The sequence below is a fragment of the Moschus berezovskii genome, chromosome 25 (genome assembly GCF_049115385.1).
Source record: "Moschus berezovskii isolate FMDL1 chromosome 25, NW_MosBer_1.0, whole genome shotgun sequence".
Classification (NCBI taxonomy): Eukaryota; Metazoa; Chordata; class Mammalia; order Artiodactyla; family Moschidae; genus Moschus; species Moschus berezovskii.
Genome location: NC_142484.1, coordinates 3,335,545 through 3,355,674, shown reverse-complemented (window position 1 = coordinate 3,355,674; position 20,130 = coordinate 3,335,545). Strand labels below are relative to the sequence as shown.

Sequence of the window (20,130 nt, the reverse complement as noted above, 5' to 3'; positions counted from 1 at the left end):
CCCCTGGAGAAGGGAAAGGCTGCCCACTCCAGTACTCTGGCCTGGAGAACTCCATGGACCGCATAGTCCATGGGGTTGCAAAGAATCAGACACGACTGAGTGACTTTCACTTACACGGGCTTCCCTGGTGGCTCAGCTGGTAAGGAATCCGCCCACAATGCGGGAGACCTGGGTTCAGTCCCTGGATTGGGAAGATCCCCTGGAGAAGGGAAAGGCTGCCCACTCCAGTATTCTGGCCTGGAGAATTCCGTGGACCATATAGTCCATGGGATCATAAAGAGTCGGACACGACTGAGCGATTTTCCCTTCACAACAGCTCAGACCGGGGCATGTTCCCTGGGGCTGGGACTGGTGCTGATGGAGGCCTGGCCCCCAGCTGCCGTACCTACGCAGGCGACCACCCTGGGAGAGGGAGATGGAAGGGCAGGGACACGCAATTGGGGTGACTTCTGACTTTGCCCCGAGAGGCAACCCTCTCTCCCTTGATTTCACAAAATTACAAAATAAATATGCCATTTAAGAAATTAAAATGTAGAGATTCCCAGGTGGCCCAGTGGTAAAGAATCTGCCTGCCAATGCAGGAGACACAGGAGATGCTAGTTTGATCCCTGGGTCGGGAAGATCCCCTGGAGAAGGAAATGGCAATGCACTCCAGTGTTTTTGCCTGGGAAATCCCATGGACAAAGGAGCCTGGCGGGCTACAGTCCACAAGGTTGTAAAGGGTCTGACAGGACCGAGCACTCACGCATGCACACAAAAATACAGATGTGTACAAATTAAAAAATTAAAAAATACAGATATGTACCAACTGAAAAGTAAAACCACCTCTTTCCCTCTCCCAAAGGAGTTGCCCCAGAGGCTCCATGCCCAACCCCTGGGTCCAGCCATCAATTAAGAAGAGGAGAACAAGAGTGTTTTTCCTTATGAACCCAGCTAGCGCTCATCCTCAGAGATTGCTCCCTCCTTCTTGAGTCTAAGGTATAATAAAAATGTAGAAATATAAAATGATGGTGGAGGAAGAATGGGGGAAAATCAGTGCCTCTTGCCATTCAGTTCTTACTACCTACACACCAAGGCAGTCTTCCAGAACACAGAGCTAGGGTTTCAAAGGAAAGCCAGCTACCCACACACGCGTTCACATCCAGCATCCCTCTGGATTTATATAGCACATGCTTCGAAGGAGCTGCAAGCACCAAACACATATCTCCTCATTCATCCTGACATGAACACGCTGGGGACACGGCACGAGTCAGGACCATGATCTGCACTTTGTGAACCAGGTTGGGGGAGGGCTCAGGGACCGAGGCGCCGAGCTGGACAGCGAGTCGCCCAGGGTCACACAGGGACTTGGCTAGAAAGTCAGATTGAAGACTCAGGATGCTCTATTTTCAAGGGCTTTAAAGGGCTTCAGACAATATGCACCGCCTGGGGCTTCCCAGGTGGCTCAAGTGGTAAAGAATCTGCCTGCCAGTGCACGAGCGCAGGTTCGATCCCTGGGTCAGGAAGAGCCCCTGGAGGAGGAAACGACAATCCACTCCAGTATTCTTGCCTGGAGAATCCCATGGACAGAGGGGCCTGGTGGGCTACAGTCATGGGGTCTCAAAGAGACGGACACGACTGCGCGACTGAGTATGCACACGGTGTGCAGGCACTCAGAGACCGTCTCTGCAAAAAGCCTCAGGAGACCAGTAACAGAGGCTCTCCCCAGGGCGAGAGTCGGCTGCGTGGTAAGGATGAGAGGCAGGCGCCCTCTGCGTTCTGTAGCACTTGTGGGGATGGTGAACTTTTTAACGTGTGTATCTATTTCCAATTTCCATTTTCAAAAGATAAAAATTGGACTATGATGTCTGAAAGCCATGAGAATAAGTAGCTGCGGACCATGATGTTCAATTGGTGGACAGGCAAGATTTGCCACCCTGTTAATTCAATCTCTAGGAGCAAATTGGTCTCATTCAGGGGGACGAATAATGAAATCGAGCCCCTTTGCAGACCCTTGTTTGGGAGCACGAGCCTTCTGAGTGGGTGAGAAGCTGCCCGTGAGGCAGAGCTGCTGGAAGGACTGGGTCTGACCCCCTCACCTCTAGGGGCCCCTCCCTGTAAAGCCCAAGGGAAGGGGGAGGGCCCCGGGCCCCCACCCTGCTGTCCGTTACTCCTACCTCCGGGCCTCGGCGCGGCCCGTCCACTCCAGTGTCACCCCGTCCCTTGACTCCATCCACCCTTCCACCCTGACCTCCCCCGCAGCCCAACCCACCATCGCCAAACCACACCAGAATGGCGGCGAAGGTCTCAGAACTTGTCCATTCGTCCTCTGCTTTCCTGTGGCCAAGTGGACCAGACCATGTCCCTCCTGGGCTTGGAGCCCTCCAGTCTCCCCGGCTGCAAGTGTGAGAAACACACACTCCTTCCACGAAGCCCCAGGCCTGCCCTGACCTCGTCCTCTCCGGGCTCCCTGCCGCCATCAGGCTCTTTCCACCCCAGCGTCTCTGCGTTTGCTGATCCCTCCTCACTCTTCACGGGCTCCCCTGCTATTGGCCCAGTGGTCAAGAGCCCACCTGCCAATGCAGGAGAGGTAGGAGATGCGGGTCTGATCTCTGGGTTGGGAAGATCCCCTGGAGGAGGAAAGGGCAACCCACTCCAGTATTCTTGTTTGGAGCATCCGATGGACGGAGAAGCTTGGCGGGCTACAGTCCATGGGGTCGCACAGAGTCAGACGTGACTTAACAGCTCAACAATAACAACGCAGGTTTCAACTCAAAAGTCACTTCCTCTGAGAGCCCTTCACTGGCTCCCTAGCCAGAGCGAGCCTTCCTCAACCTGCCCAAGAGGCTGCCTGATGGTACCACTGATCCGCTTCACAGCATAACCACAAAGGGGGTGTTTTTTTTTGGCTTATTTATTTGTTCTGCTTGTTGTTCTCTTCACTAATTAGACTTTAAGCTACACGAGGTCAGAGACTGAGCTTGTCCTGTTTACTCCCATATCCTTAACATCTGAATAGTTAGGTTTTGATGAGTGCTGGCTGATAGATGGACAAAGGATGGAGGGATGAATGGATGGGGGGATGAATGGCAAATGGACGGATGGGTGGGCGGCTGGCTGGACGGGTGGGTGGCTGGCTGGATGGGTAGGTGGTTGGATGGATGAATGGATGGACAGGTAGGTGGTTGGATGGACGGGTGGGTGGCTGGATGGACGGGTGGGTGGTTGGATGGATGGATGGATGGACAGGTAGGTGGTTGGATGGATGGGTGGGTAAATGGTTGGATGGATGGATGGATGGATGGATAGGTGGTTGGTTGGATGGATAGGTGGTTGGATTGATGAGTGGGTGGTTGGACGGATGGGTGGCTGGATGGACGGGTGGGTGGCTGGATGGACGGGTGGGTGGTTGGATGGATGGATGGGTAGATGACTGGGAAGACAGCTAGCTGGCTGTTCGGCTGCGTAGACAGGTAGCTGGATGGATGCATACCTGGCGGGCACATGGGTGGATGGACTGATGGAGTCTAACTGTCCTGGGGTGAGACCCTGAAGTCCCCCCTGCCTCTCCCAGGGAGACCTCCCCTGGATGCCCCACCCTAATGAGGCTGGGGATCCAATTTAAGAACACTGAGAACTTCAGATCCTATTTCCTGTGTTGAGAAGTGTTTTAAACTATGACATTGAACTACCTTAAGGTTCTGTTGTAGAAAAGGTCCCAGGTCCTCTGCCTTCTGACCTGGACACATGTCCACGTTTCTAGATCCTTCTGTCATGTGCAGGGTGGGTATATGGCAGGGAATCTGAGACAGGAATCAGCTCGAGCGACCGGACACATTCAGCCATGACCGGGTGTGTCTGTGCCCTTGTGCTCTCAGCTCTGAGCCTCCCAGTCAAGTTTCTGACATAAGATGGGTGGGAAGGGGAGAAACCTCCTGACTGATTCAGAAACTGTCTCCATTGAGTCTTGCTTCCCGCGGCATTTTCTTTCATCACATCTGCATCTGCCGAGGGGAGGCCTGAGCCCTGAGCCACCGGTCCAGGCTGCCACCCCACTGCCCACCGTGAGTAACTGGCCCGGAGGCTGCAGCGGCCCCCAGACCTCTGCATCTAACGTGAATCTGGAAGCGGGCTAACAAGTGCCTAGCTGGTGTGAGGCCACACTACGGCATGCAAGCCCCCTGGACGCTCTTCGCCGCTCACCCAGAGGACCAGAGGTCAGCCTCTCACTTCAACATCCACTCTGGAGCTTCCCCTGCCAGGCCTGGGAGACGATGGCACCCAGAGGCACCAGGCTGCATCACTGCCTGCCCTCTAATGCCTTTGCCAAGCTCACAGTCTGGATAAGGTCAGCTGGGGGCCGGGACAGGATCCCACAGGTGGGCCCCTGCACCCTTTATGGAAAAGCTCAGAGGTGCTGTGGTAACCAAGGTAACGTCACTGCTCCCACCTCCCAACACCCACCACGGGGCAGTGGTTCTGTCCTGATGGAAAATCTGGCCTCACCCTCGCCCATCTTCCTCAATCCCAGGCTGGTCTCTGGGCCGGCCCGGGGCAGTAACAGCTTCACCCTGGAAGAAGGGGTGATAAAGGCGTGGACTGTGTACTCTGATACTCAGACACTCATGCGGCTGAACGCCAGGTCCTTAACTTGCCCCTCACCCCAGCCATCTCCTCTCCAGAGTCCTCGTGCCAAGCAGAAAATGACACCAGTGTTCCAAGTGGTTGGCAGGGCTACTGGTCAGTGGTGCTGTGATCCATGCAAGGTGGCTGGCACGTGGCAGGAAGTTAACGAACAGAACGATTGTCATTCTGATTTCTTTTGTGGCAACACCACGTTACCTGGGGCCCACGTGGGGCCTGTGTGACTCCTCCTTGTGGGAAAGGAGGGCTGGCTTCTAAAGTGTGGTCAAGGCCAGAGCTTCTGCCATCTGCTAAGCAGCTATCATGTGACCCAGGCATGGCCTACAGTCCTCCTCTGCGACCCCGGGTACTGGCCCACAACAGGTGCTCAGTACACAGGGAGAACCCAAGCCTTCATCTGCGGCCAAAACAGGGATGCTGACCTGGCCCCCATCTCAGAGGTCATCTGGTCCAGACTTCTGTGACATTCCACCAAGACGATGCCCACCCTGCTTGACTTCCTCCCCAGATTGGGGGGAGGCTCTGTGCTGCCACTCAGTAGCCAGGATGGCTCCACACATCCTCTGCTGGCCGAGCTATGGTAGACCTCCTTGCTGCTCTCTGGACCTGTTCTCAGTCACAGAACATGTGGCCCAGACCGCTCAGCCGCAGGGTCTTCTCTCCTCCCAGCTCAATCAAGTCAGGCCCTTCCACGGGGCCTCTGTGGGGAAGCAGCCCAGCCCGTCTCGAGCACTGAGTGTGCGTACACACCCGCCCTCACACACACACACACATGCTGAGGGTGGCCTGCTGGCTACTCTGCTGGTGACAGATCTCGTGGGGACACGGCTCTGCCAAGGCCACAGCCTGTGGGTGAGCCACGCCCAGCCCTCCCAGCTCTCAGAGGCCCCCTTCCCGCAAAGCCCCACTCCCAGCCTGGACAGCCCTCCAAGTCACCATGGCAACAGCTCCCAGAGTTTTCCTGCTAGAACGGAAGCCAAGCGTGACACTGTACTGACCGTGACATGGGCCCAGGGTCCACTTTGGCGGGCGGCCTCCTGCTAAGGCACAAACGACTCATCTGGCCCAGATAGAGGCTCATCGGCGGAAGCCAGGGGCAGGCCTGACTCCCTGGAAACCATTGCTTCTCTGAGCACGCTTTCTGGACTGTGCTGGAGGCCAAGCTGTGGATCACAGCCTGGGCTTTTAAGGTCCAGAGGTGGGCAGTCTCAGTAAGGTCTGAAGAGCCCAAAAGCCCCCTGAAAGAGGGTACTGGCTACTCTGTTTGGAATCACATTTCTGTTCCAGCACACCTTATTTATGAGAGAAGGGAGGCTGGGACAGGGCAACACTAAAACCAGCAGCTCCCCGCCTAGGTTTACGCACAAAAGAACTAGAAACAGGTGTTCAAAAAGAAATACTTGTGCGCAAGTGTCCACAGCAGCCTATTTACAACAGCCGGAAGGTAGAAGCAGCTCAAGTGCCAATCCACGGATGAAAGGATACACAAAACGTGGTCCCTCCCCACGACGGGATATTATCCAGCCTCAGAAAGGAAGGCTATTCTGACACCTGGTGTGGCACAGATGGACCCTGGGGACATTATGCTCTGTGAAAGAAGCCAGACAGTAAACGACAACTAGTGTGTGATTCCCCTTACAAGGAGGCCCCTAGAGCAGTCAGATTCTCAGAGAGAAAGCAGGATGGTGGGGGCCGTGAGCCGGGGGAGGGGCGGGGAGTGAATGTTTAATGGGGACAGAGGGTCAGATTGGGAAGATGACAATTTTCCGGCAATGGACGGCGGTAACTGCTGCACAACGTGAATGTACCTGATGCCTCTGAGCTGCGCACCCAGACACGGTTATGATGGCGTCACTGACTCAAAGGACATGAGTCTGAGCGAGCTCCGGGGGATGGAGACAGGGAGGCCTGCGAGCTGCAGTCCACGGGGTCGCAAAGAGTCGGACACGGCTGAGCGATTGAACAACAGCAACTGCAGTCCACGGGGTCGCAAAGAGTCAGACACGGCTGGGTGCCTGAACAACAGCAATGTGAAGGTACCCAATGCCACTGAGCTACACGCTTACACATGGTTACGATGGAAAATTTTATGTTACTTGCGTTTTGCACTGAAAGTGGATGTCACTCAATTGTGTCCAACTCTTTGCGACCCCATGGACTGTACAGTCCTAGAATACTGGCTAGAATACTGGAGAATGGGTAGCCTTTCCCTTCTCCAGGGGATCTTCCCAACTCAGGGATTGAACCCAGGTCTCCCACATTGCAGGAGGATTCTTTACCAGCTGAGCCACCAGGGAAGCCCAAGAATACTGGAGTGGGTAGCCTATCCCTTCTCTAGCAGATCTTTCTGACCCAGGAATCGAACCAGGGTCTCCTGCATTGCAGGCAGATTCTTTACCAGCTGAGCTATCAGGGAAGCCCACTTGCATTTCACTTCAATAAAAAATTAGAGAAAAAAAGGGATGAAGTGCTGACACATGCTACAGCATGGATGAACCTTGAAAATATTCTAAGTAAAGAAGCCACTCGCAGAAGACTACACACTGTAGGATTCCATTTCTGGGCGATGTCCAGAACAGGCAAATCCTTAGATTGGTGGCTGCAGGGGGATGGGGCAGGGAAGGGTGGAGACTGCTTCATGGGTTAGGGGCTTCTTTTCGGGGCAACAGAAATGCTTTGGAACCAGATAAAGGTGGTGTTGTTTAGCTGTTAAGTCGTATCCAACTGTGTGACTCCACGGACTGTAGCCCTACCAGGCTCCTCTGTCCATGGGATTTCCCAGGCAAGAGCACTGGAGTGGGTTGCCATTTCCTTGACCAGGGGACCTTCCCGGATGAGAGATGGAATCCGTGTCTCCTGCACTGGCAGGCAGGTTCTCTACCGCTGAGCCCCCAGGGTAGCCCGATAAAGGTGATGGTTGCACAACACTGTGAAGGGACTCAATGCTGCTGAACTGGGCGCTTTATGGTCACTTTAGGTTACGGAAATTTTAACTCAGTAAAAACAAACACATGAAACCAGGTTCCACCCCTCGGCAGGCAGACGAGCATTAAGACCCCACCGAGAGAGTCCGGGGAGAACCAAGGGCAGGGGGTCCGGATCCTTCCCCAGCCCGGAGCTTCTCAGGAGGTGGGGTGGGCAGGGAGCGCCAGAAGGGGCCCCCAGTTGGCCTCCTCTGCTTCCCAGGCTGGTCCTCACTGAGCCCTGCCCCTGCCTCGTCCAGTAAGAACCCTTAGTCTGGGTTGGGGGACAGAGAAACTTCACGCTTGGGGATAGTCAGAGCCAGAGAAGCTGACACAACAGCGGGAACACGGGCCAGAAGTGCCACTCGTTCCCAGCTCTTCTTGGAGTTACGGTCCAAAACGGCACTCCCCCTCGCCCAGCAGGACCCCAGCCACCTCCATGGCCCCCAGAGCTAAAAGGCAGAGGTGCCAGGGACCCAAGGAAGGGCTCCCTGCATTACACGAGTGTGTTTCTGCTGGAAAATCAGAACCCCCACCCCATGCCACAATGCTCTCTGCAGGAATCAAACAAGCCACTTCTGAAGGATCCAGAAAGCAAACCCATCCCTCTTGCAAGGTCTGCCGGCTTTCGGGTCACCAGGATGAGCCCTCCTCTGATCAAATCTATGGCTCAGTGGCTGGAGAAGCAGGGAAGATGCAAAGGAGGTGGAAGTTGGAGGGTACCTTCATGTCCCCCAGGAAGATGCTGCCACGTGGGGCCACCTCCAGGCTCCTGCGGCCCAGCAAGGCCATCTTGCCACTTGTCCTGCTTTGCCCCCAAACAAGGCCAGGCTCTCCTCCTCCTCTCCCCTGGCCGCCCCACCCGTGCGCTCCAGCCCGACTGCAAGCCACAGGTGGCCCAGAAACCACTTCTCGAGAGGGTCCTCTGGAAGATGGTGGTCTCCAGCATTCCAGCCCGTGTCCACAGGTGTGGGGGGCACAGGGTGACGGGGGCGGGGTGACAGGTCACACAGAAGGGAACGAGCCAAGGACCCGAGTGCTCCATGCAGGATGGTCCAGCGCCTTCCTGACACCTACAAGCATCTCTGAGCGGAGGGGGCCTGGCAGGAGGAACCACGTCTTACCTGGAGGCATCGAAGCTGTCGTAGGAGCCGACTGTGTAGTGCCGGAAGAGTTTCTTGCTGCGGTCTGCACGAGTTTCTGCACAGAGAGGGAAGAGAGACATCATTTAGAAAGTCACGGTCCCCAAACGCTGAAACCACGAGAGGCTGGCCGGGCCCCCGCGTTTGTCTGACCTCGGAAGTGTGGGACCCGCTTCTCCTGGGGAAAGATCTGGGAGAGAGAGTTGAGGCCCTGCTCTGTGGCCTAACTTTGCAAACTGTGGGGGATGCCGATGAATGCCAAGGATGACTGCTGGAGAGTCCCGCGCTCCGGTCCCCGGTGGAGGCTGAGGCCCAGGGTCCCCAGGTGGTAGAGGACAAGCTCTGCAAAGAAGACAGGGCCATGCAGGTCCCAGCGGGAGCAGTGGCAGCCCACTCGGCACATGGAATCTGCTAGAACTGTATTCTCAAGTGATGCTGTCCAGCCATCCAGGAAACATGAGAAGCTATGGATGACTGCTTTGGGGAAAAAAGAATGTTTATTGCTATTTTGCTGATTATCATTGGGTGTGTGTGTTCAGTTGCTCAGTCGTGTCCAACTCCTTGCATCTCCATGGACTGTAGCCCCCAGGCTCCTCTGTGCATGGGATTTCCCAGGCAAGAATATTGGAGCAGGCTGCCATTTCCTTCTCCAGGGGATCTTCCCGACCCAGGGATTGAACTCGCATCTCTACGTCTCCTGCACTGGTAGGTGGATTCTTTACCACTGTGCCACCTGGGAAGCCCCTGATTATCGTTACTTTCTCCTAAAACAAACAAAAACCAGACAAATATGATTAAGTTCCTAATTAAGTCCTCTGCTTGCTTGTCTTACTCAGCAGATTTTGAGGTAAATTTCACGGGAAATTATATGAATGGTGTAGTTAGACTTAACTGATAGCTCGGAGCTGGAGGGGAAAAAACCCACAATAGCACAAATGCAAGAAATACGGCTGCTTCTGACTTACTGTTTAGATATTTTCCCCACAAACCTCCTGCATACCCTCTTTCCCAAACCCTGGGAAAAATACAGAGAAATTTTGAGGTTGCTTCAGGAGGATGGCTCAAATCTCATGTAAACCCTTGTAACTCTGTTGTCCGTCTCCCTGACCCCACGTTTCAAAGCAAACGTAATTTTATCCAAACCCAAAAGCACATTTTCAGTGGAAACGTGAACTGCAGGGCATTGAGAAGGGTATGCCTGATAACAGTTGACTCCTTTCAGGCCCAGAGGCAGCTGATGCAGCAAATATACACACCCCCTTCTATTAATATAAAGTGTGGTGTTGCCTTTGGTGGGGGCCCAAGCGGACCACGTGGCCAGCTTAGGACTACATTTCCCAGCACCCCCTGCAGCCAGGCATGGCCACGTGACCAGCTCTCACCAATGGAACTTGAGCACACGCCACTGCAGGCGGGGAGGGGAGGGGGGTGTGTCCCTTCCAAGCTGGGCTTCTACGGAGGCCAAGGAGCCCTCCATTCCCGCTCTTGCTGCTTCTCCCAGCTCAGAGCTAGGACTCCCAGGCCTGAGAGGGGGATGGGGCCCTCAAGCGTTCCTAGCAATGCCTGCGTTGTTGTGCGTTAGCTGTCAAAGTGGGCAGCACACTTGTCCTGCCTTGTGCTACACTCCAGGGACCTGCGTGTCACAGCAGCTAACACTGCCTTAAAGGTTCTCTGGGACCAGCTCCTCCAGCCTTTCCCGTCATTCCACTTGAGGCTCCAATGATACGAAAGTTAAAATTCCCTGAATCTTGGTAACAGCTGCACCCCCATCGTGGTCCCTGACGCTGAGCACTGACTGGGCCCCAGGCGCTGTTCCAAGCGCTGCTCCTGAACCCTCATCTGACCATCACGGCCCCCACCCTGCAGGTCCCACCAAGTCCAGCCAAGGGTGCTCCCCTGCTTTTGGTCCACCTCATGCCGCCCTTCCCATCCCCGTGTGTCCTCGCCATCACTGCCTTTGGGACAGGCTGGGGTGGCCGGCACCAGCCACTGCAACGTTTACACCCGGACAAACGTCTCCTCGAGTGACAGATGTAAAGAAACTCAAGGGAACTGGAAACCAACACACGCACGTGCAGTCGGGGAAGATTCTGGACAAGGTACAAAAAGATCGAAGGCCCAACAGCCCCTTCCGAGGAGCAGGGAACAGAAGCAGGCGCCACGCGTGATCTCTGCAAATGCACCACCGAGGGCTGGGCAGACCACCTCAGTCACTCCTTTGGCCCAACCCACCGACCCGCTCCTACCCTCATCCCGGTTAAGGAACCAGCTCGCTCCCCTGCAGCGCAGCAAGGGAGCGAGTTTCTGGTTCTCTGTCCCTCGTGGGGCAGCACGAGTCCTAGTAACACCTGGCCTGATCCTCATCTGGCCTCTTTATCCATTTCTGTTGATTAAAGAGTCCAAGAACCTGGGTCTGTAACATCTCTGTCCTCACTAGCATCTATTGAGTCCCTCTCCTGGGTCACAGATTTGTGCCCCTCCAAGCTCCCACTTGTTGGTCACAGAAGCCTGGTGAGAGAGGTAAGACTGCTGGACCCATTTTACACATGTGTCTGCTGAAGATTGCCGAGGCCGAGGCATACGCCTGCCAAACAACAGGGCTGGGACGGGTCCTTGGCCAGCAGACGGGCTCCAGGGCCAGGCTGAGAACCAGCAGACCACACCAACGGGTCCCTGGTGAGGGCTGAGTGCCCTCTCGGTGCTTAAAGGCAGGGATGTAGCCTTAGTTCTCTGTGCATCACCTCTGCTGTCTAACTCTTGGCAGACATCGAAGCTGGCAGACCTAATCCCAACAGTCCACTGTAAATCAGCAAATAGAAACACGCTGCACACAGTCGGAGGGACCCGGGGCCACTGGTCCAGCCGGGCTGTATGCATGTCTGCTGTGCTTGGCAGCCAGACCGCACGTGCCTAGGTGCTCCCCATCCTCCTCCCTGGCATCCTGCACCACACTTATGTTCATGTCTAGTTACCATTCAGGTCCACCTGGAGGCCAGGCCCTGTGCCCCACATGAGGGGATTAGAAGGACTCACAGAGGGTGGGGGCTTTGCTCTCTGGGGCTCAGGATCTTGGGGCGGGGTGGGGATGCTGGCTGGGCTGAGGGCCCCAGGAGTCAGATAACTGTGTAAGGGAGGGGGGAGCATGTGGGGCAGGCAGAACATCTGGCCAGGCCAGCCCTGTGACATCCAAGTGGGGCAACACACTCCCCAGGCCCTGGAGGATAAGTGGGATTGGAACCCGTTTGTGGGGTTAAGCAACGCAGCTCAGGAAACCATTGAACGACCGTGGGGATGGGCTGTTAACTGTTATTACAATTGCTTATTTCCTGTTGCTTAAGCCCCATGTGCAGGCTCTGGGCTGGTTGTCTAGGGAACTGCTGGGCTCTGAGAGCTGGCTGGTGCCAGCCGCTGGCTGGGGTCAGAGGTTCCAGGTCACAGGAGCAGAGCGTGTAGTCAATGTGTATGCGTGTTGTGTGTGTACATGTCCATGTGTTTACCAGAGGAAACAAATGTTTCAGAAAGAGACTGTTTCTCGATCAGCTAGCCAGGGGTTCCCAGAGTTTGGGATTTTGTGGACCAAGAAGAATTTAGACAAAAGGGAGAAGGATGTAAACTAACACGAGATTTACCAAGTTTTTAATCTGGCCTTAAAAACAATGGGTTCCCTTCCGCTACCACAATTGTCTTATAAGAGAAGAGGGAGCTTTGGGGATCATATTATCTCTGACTGCTTTGTGAAAAACTCCCACTGCATGGACATTCCCTGCCCTCTGGATTCTGGACACAGGGAGACTGCCGCTCTGAGATATGGCCCCGAGGGACAGCAAAGGGGTCCATCCCCATCATCCCCATTACCGTCACCAGAGCGACTGCCATCGGCCTCATCATAGCAGCAGCAGCATCTTCACCATCACCACCGTCATGATCATCAGGGCCACACCACCATCGTCACCACCCCCACCCCCGCCTGCCTCATCGTCTTCACCATCACCGCCATCACTCTGATGGTCAGCCTCGCCGCGGCCTCCTCCTCATCACCACCATCAGTCAGCACCTCCCGACCATCACCATCAACATCATTCCCATCATTACTCTCATCACTGCAGCTCTACTAAACTAGCTCTTTTTTTTTCAGTAAATGAAGTCTCTCACTTTATTTAGTCTTCCGGCAGCAGCCAGGGCTAAGTGGATTTCTTGCCGCTGCTTCGCAGAAGCAGCAGTGCCATGATGAGGGATGTGGGCTCTGAGGCGACACTGGCCTGAATTCAGAGCCCAGCTCTGCTGTCGACTGGCTGTAGGTCGCCAGGCTGTTCATTTGTAAAGTGGGGATGGCAACAGTTCCTACTCACAGGGAAGTGGTTGAGGAGTAGATGAATTAAGACATGGAAAATGCTGCAACAGTGCTTGGCAAGTGGGAAGCACTCTGTTATCTGGTTCTTCCTCCTCTGCTCCTCAAGGAGGCCTCTAAGGTCACACATCCTGTGAGAGCAGACCCCCAGCGCTGTGCCTCTGGAGCCTGGCTGACAGTTGCCAACAGCTCCTGTGTTTCCAAACATCCACACACATTCTAAATGCTTTATTTGCATCAGCTCAATACTGTACTGCTCCTGGTTGACAAGCAAGGAGGGTGAGGTTCACCCAAGCCACTGCGAGTCACAGCCTCGTGGGTCAGCATCTGCTTGGGTCCCTGGGAGGAGGCATCTTCACCAGCAACCCATCCATGATCCACAAAGGGGCACTGGCCTTTTTCTGAGACGTTCTGAGGTCTGGAGGCTGAGGAAGGCGATCTTGGCCGTGAGGTGGGAGGACGCGGGCTGTGGGCAGCCAGTGGGCATCACAGCACGTCACAGGGAGAACCAGCCTGTCCATGCAGCCCGCACATAGCGGGAGGCAGGGCTGAGAGCTGGGCCCGGGGACAGAGGGACACGCTGGCCTGTCACTGACAATCCCTGGATTTTCGCTTCTGGTGGTCATGAAGGCTACTCACTCAGGATTTGTGGCTTTATTCCCTCTGGGTGTGAGCTTGGATGGATCCTCAAAACTCGTTTTGTCCAAATGAGCTTTCCCAAAATTGACTCATGTCACTTCCTGGATGGATGGAACATATAGCTACCAATCCAAGATTCCCCGTGCCCCCATCCCCCTTCACCTCCATACTGTTTCTTTGCCCATGGGCATGGCAACCAAAATGTCTGAGATGATGCTTGTCGTAAGAATCTGGGTCCCCACGTGTGCCCCCTGGGATGCATGAGACATAGGTGGTGTGAGTAGGAGACACCTTTATGGTTTCAGGCTACTGAGATCAGAGGCCTGTTTGTTACTGCAGCTTCCCCGACAAGCTGCCTGATGCACACCACGCATGGTCTTCCCTGTCATGCAAGTCAGTACGCTCTATGTTTTGCTCAAGCCCGGCAGAACTGGCTCTCTGGCAACCAAGAGTCCTGGCAAGGGTAGAAAGGGAGACCAGACAAAAATCAAGGCAGAGGCTGAGTTTGGCCCCTTGTCTGGGAGGATGCCCATTCTTTCTAGAAGAAAGTGGAAAATCACCCAAGATGCAATAGAAACACACTCCACTGGACACGGAGAGAGCCTGGCAGGCATCACAGGCCTCTGAGTATCGGAGAGGGAGGCCTCTCTGCTTATGAAAAGGGAGGCGGAAACACTGACCAACTAAGCGGGAACTAGTGACTCACATTTCCTAAACCACACAGAAGCTTCTCGAAGTGAATGGTTCACAACCAGGCCCACCTCCTGGGCCAGGTTCAGGCTCAGTGCTTCATATGGAAATGTCTAGTCCCACTTGGCTTGGAGGCCAGCAGTCACTACCACTCTAGTCTGAATGACCATCAACTCCCGAACCTCTATATAGAATGAGCTTCAGAAAATGTATCAGCTGACGCCACTTTTCTGCTTACCATTTTCCGACGGTTTCCCAATGAAATCAGAGCCGCCTTTGCCTCCTTGTGCCCCTGAGGACACAGGTCTGTAGCGACGAGGCCCCGTCTGCCTCTGAACTCTCCTCTCCGCTCACTCTTCCCTCCTGCTCTATAAACCTCCTCTTGGGCTTCCCTGGTGGCTCCGATGGAAAAGAATCTGCCTGCAATTCAGGAAACCTGGGCTTCGATCCCTGGGTCGGGAAGATCCCCTGGAGAAGGGAACGGCTACCCATTCCAGAATTCTTGCCTGAAGAATCCCATGGACAGAGAAGCCTGGTGCGCTACAGTCCATAGGGGTTACAAAGAGTTGGCCACGACTAAGCAACTAACACTTTCTTTTCTTCCTTGAACCTGACAAACTCACTGGCACCCCGGGGCCTTTGCCCCTGCATGATTCTCTCTGAGACATTCCTCCCCAACCTCAAAGTTCACTGCACTGCTGGGTCCATAGCTCCTACTGCACAGCCTGGCACAGAGTAGGTGCTCAACAGCTGTGGAGTAACCAAGCCAGGGGAAAAAAGCCACGCTTCTTGGCCCCTTTGTTCTTTTCCAGCGTTGGCACGGCCAAATGGAACAAGTTGAGGGTACTGTGCAGAAGACTGTGAGTTTAATTCTGACGCTGATGAGTGGAAGCGGCCACCCTGCAAACTGAGAAACTGGAGTCCTAGTCTTGACCTTGGGGGCAACGCCCTGCGACTGCTCCCTGCAGTCCCGGGCTCTCGTTTTCTCCACTATCCAGCCAGACATTTGGATGAAATGACCCCACAACCGCCCTGCCTCCTCAGGGTGACCCATCCCCCTCCACCACCCTTGGCCCGGAAGAGGGCCACAAAGTGATTAAGCTGGTGTGCCCTGAAAGCTTGTCTTGGAATATGGCCTAGAAAAATCTACATTGAGAGGAAAAAAAAAAACAACCCTAGAAATTCCATTCCCTATACCTCTTGCGACTCGTGAAAGGGAGTGACAGATTGCATGATGAGATTCAAATTGTCAGCATCTAAAATAGCCCTTCGCGTAGAGCTGCTGGGAGAGGATCCCTTCCAGCTCGTGGGGAAGGTCTCGTGGCCTCTGGGCCTTGAGTGTCGCTGAGTATCACTGAGTTTCTGGCAAAGGAAACAAGCAGGGGAATCTTCTCAAAGAAACCGATTAAGACTCTGAAAGGTCAAAAAAGGACTCAAAGCCTGCCGTGGGGAGGAGGTGGGCTGTAGGAGCAAGAATTGGCCATGGGGAGAGGGTGAGAACACCAGAGCAGGGCTGAGGCTGCGTGAGCGCCAGGCCCCGACCCCCACCTGGCTCCCACGTTGGGTGGCCCCCTCGCTCCTGAGCTGCTGTGGCCAGGACAGGCAGGGAGGGAAGCCTGCCTCTGGACAAGGCAATGTGAGCTTTAGTCCCAGTGAGCGGCACGGCCCTGGGCAGGAAAGAGCCTCTCCAAGCCTCAGTTTTCTCATCTGTAAAATAGGGCCAGCAGCAGAATGAACCTTACGGCCTGTGGGGAGGGTCCAAGTCCCTTCCTGATGGGCTGTCGGCCACTGCTGTTCTCCAGGAAGCTGTCTTGTTAAAAGCATCCTTCTGCCCCTGGGACAGAGGAAGAACCCAACCACGTCTGTACTCAGAACGTCACACCCTGACCAGAACTGCCGGCCCGACTCATCAGAGCCCCTCCAGGAAAGATCTGGAATAGGAGCGACCAGTCTCTGTTCCCCGTGTAAACAGAGGATGCCTCTGCTTGGGCGCCGAGGCTGTCAGTGGGCTCACCTCATCGGGGCCACGAAAGACTGGACGTTGGGGCAGGAGGCTCAGGCAGTGGTGACACGTGTGGGCCTAGAGAGACGGCCAAGCTGGCTTGGCTCCCAAAAGCCCCCCACATCCTGCTTCCAGAACCTGCTTCTGGGACCCGCTGGGCCACACGTTCTGCCTCGGGCTCCAGGAGAGGCTGCTGTGTCCCTACGGGGTGGTGGGGGCAAGCTTTCCTCCTTTGACTCGGCTCACGTGGGTTTTACAGCTCTTGAACCACAAGAGCCCTGCATGTCTTCCAGCTCCTCTGTTGTCCTGGACAGAAACTCTTGTCACCCCTGTGGACCGAGGCAGCGTCTCTGGATTTCACCCAGGGGTCCGGATGGGTGGCGGGTCCACCACGATGGTGCAGCTGGCCAGGGCAGCCGCAGACACCTGCCTCCAGGTCCTATGCTCTGTGTTGACTGTGATAACGTGCAGGGTTCCTAACATCCCCGGGGGCAGCACGCCCTCAGGGAGGACTCCAACCTGGCCCCAGGCAGGCGTCCCTGGACCAGCACGACCAGAGGGAGGCCACTGGGGATGGGGAGGTCCAGACACCTCCCCGCTCTGTGAGAGAGTCGAGACTGGCCACGAACGGGAGACTCAGCGCAAAGACGATGCAACATTTCCAGGTCACGCTGCCCAGTTCGTCCCCCCCCGCAACTCAGTGTGCTCCCCAGGGACCCCAGTGTGGCCCAGCCCAGTGACACTCTGATTCCAGGCGCCTGAGACAGCGTGGAGTCCAAGGGAGGGGAGCCCAGAACCCAGGTGTGCCCACCTGCCCTGCTGCCCCGCAGGCCTGTGAGCTGACAACTGGCTGAGCTCACTCGCGGTGCAGGGCAGAAACTCAGAGACGGGGGCCTCCGCTGCCTTCAGAGTCCTGTCTGGGTGTGTCCCCTGGAGCTGAGCCTCAAGCCCAGCAAAAGGGGAGTCAGACAGAGGCAGGGACAGAGAGGCAGACAGACGTCCACAGCGACACAGGGACAGGGAGACGGAGCGGGAGAGAGACAGAGAGACACACACGGGGAGAGACAGACGCACAGAGGAGCAAGCGGACTTCGAGCCTCCACGCCTCCCCCGCCCCCTCCCCTGGACCCCACGTCTTTTCAGCTGTTAGTGTCGGCCCCTCGCCCCAAAGAGGCAGAAAGGACCAAGGGGACCCCTGCACAGGGGGGCCCCCCACCCTCACCACGCGGCACCCGGCCAGCCCGCGAGGCGGCGCTTCCGGCCCGGAGTCAGGCCGCGGGGCCCGCAGCATCCACACACCTCCTGCCCACGAGGCTCCCACCATCTCCAGCAGGTTGTAAATCAGACACCGTACAGGCTACACCTGGGCCGGTGAGCCAAGGGCAGGCTCCGAACCACAAGGAGGAAAGAAATTACCGACGGGGATGGAGACAGAAAGAACTTCTCTGTTTTAAAACCGACGATGCCCGGGGGCTCCATGCAGTGGCGGACCAGAGACAGGCGTGTGGAAAGACGTCTCGGTGGGCACGGGCGGGCAGCCTAGAGGAGGTATGGGGGGCGGGCCGGGGTCTCGAGCTCACCATCATTTCCCACTGGGGCCAGACCCCAGGACTCATGAAAGCGGGCAAACCAGTGTGAAGGGCTGGTGAGCCCGCGCAGCGTGGGGGGCGGGGGGGCCAGGGAGCTCACCGCCCAGCTCCACCACCACGGTCACCGCACTCGGCTGGCTGGTGCCCACCCCACCGCTGGGCACGGGGGTAAGGCCTCACCTCCCAGGACCACTGGCTGAGGGGCGTGACTCTGACCTGGAGCCACTCCTCATGGTCACACCGCAGCAGCCTGGCTCGCTTACTCAGTCACTCCATCAGCAGCAGACCAAGCATCCAGCACCTTCCGGGAGCCTGATATGGGCCTTGTGGGGGAGGGGAGGGAAAATAGGGACCCTGTTCCTCAAAGACAGCTGAGCTTCATCCCACGCCCCCACTAAGGTTTGGGGACTAGCTTCCTGTGGCTGCTGTAACAAGTGACCACAAATCTACTGGCCAGGAACAGAAGTCTATGACCTTACAATTCTATATGTCAGGATCTGCTGGGGGTCTCAGGAGCTAAGATCAAGGTGTGGCGGGGCTCCTGCCTGTAGGAGGCTCCTGGGGTGAGCCTGTCCCTTTGCCTTTTCTGGCTCCTAGAGGCTTCCCCATTCCTTGGCTCATGGTCCCTGCCTCCACCTCCCAAGCCAGCTCTGTGGGTTGAACCCTCCAATTCCCATCACTCTGATTCTGAAGTCTGTCTCTCTTTCTCTTCCAATTTAAGGACCCCTGGGACCCAGGACCATCTCCCCTCATCTTAAAGTCAGTCGACTAGCAACCTTCTTTCCATCTGTGGCCTTCCTTGCCCTTGGCCACGTATCCGGACACAGTCACCTGTTCCAGGGATCAGGACACAGACGTCTCTGGCCATCACCTGCCCTCCATGACCACGGAGAGACTGTTCCTGCAGGACAGCACAGTGGGGCCAAACTTGCTCAGACACTGTTTAAACCCCTCAGTTAAGGAACTCAGAATCCCGCTCTCAGGTCAAACACTCCCCAGGAGAAAGAACAATGCGGCAAGGGTATTTCTCTGTTTGCAGGTACAGGACCGAGCTCAGGTCGATGGCTGGCTCTGCAGAATCTCGGTGACCCAGGTGGGCACCAGCTCCTCTGACCCTCAGCCTCTCCTTTGTGCTGTTGTTCAGTTGCCATGTTGTGTCTGACTCTTTGTGACCCCATGGACTGCAGCACGCCAGGCCTCCCTGTCCATCACCATCTCCCAGAGTTTACCCAAATTCATGTCCATCGAGTCGGTGATGCCATCCAACCATCTCATCCTCTGTCGGCCCCTTCTCCTCCTGCCCTCAATCTTTCCCAGCATCAGGGTCTTTTCCAATGAGTCAGTTCTTCGCATCAGGTGGCCAAAGTATTCGAGCTTCAGCATCAGTCCTTCCAACGAATATTCAGAATTGATTTCCTTTAGGATGGACTGGTTTGATCTCCTTGTAGTCCAAGGGACTCTCAAGTCTTCTCCACAGTTTCAATGCATCAGTTCTTCGGCGCTCAGCCTTCTTTATGGTTCAACTCATATCTGTACATGTTCAGTTCAGTTCAGTTCAGTCGCTCAGTCGTGTCCGACTCTCCGCGACCCCATGAATCACAGCACGAAAAACCATAGCTTTGATCATATGGAACTATGCTGGCAAAGTGATGTCTCTACTTTTTAATACGTAAAGGGAGATAAACGGTTTGACCTGTGCCCGAGGTCCCTTCGGTGAACAGGACCAGCCTCTGGACAAACAACAACCCTTCCCCCTGAGGCCTGCAGCCCCACTTTTGCTGGGGTCAGGTGCTCTACCCCTGAAGCGTCTTGGTTTTGGCGGTCCAGGCTGCCTCCACAGTGGGCTCCAGCGCCAACACACACCTGAGCCACTGGTTCTCTTAACTCTCAGCTCCCTGGAGTGCCCCAGGGTGCACACATGTGCCGTGTGTCCTCAGCTCTGTTCTCCCTTCCAGCCCTGGGCTCATCCAGCTGGGTAAGGACTTGAGCAGCAAGGGCCGTCCAAAGTTTTCAAAAACTTGCCATGAATTCACTTTTGAGCGGCATGGGCAGGTGGGCATGGGGAGTGCCAGTCATCACCAGTCCCGTAGGGTCCCCAAAACATGCTGGCACCACATGAGAGCCAGACCTGCAG

At 55.7% G+C, this 20,130-nt stretch overlaps 1 protein-coding gene across 8 annotated transcripts in view; it reads right to left on the bottom strand.

Moving 5' to 3' along the window:
- Positions 1-20,130, bottom strand: part of SHANK2 (SH3 and multiple ankyrin repeat domains 2) — a 563,601-nt gene that overhangs the window by 199,290 nt on the left and 344,181 nt on the right. For all 8 annotated transcript variants that reach the window (XR_008684376.2, XM_055415278.2, XM_055415277.2 and 5 more), the window contains one exon: positions 8,711-8,786. Coding sequence is in view for 7 of the 8 variants with exons in the window: in XM_055415278.2 (XP_055271253.2) it covers positions 8,711-8,786 (76 nt within the window). In the remaining variant the exon portion in view is untranslated. The remainder of the gene's footprint in view (positions 1-8,710; positions 8,787-20,130) is intronic.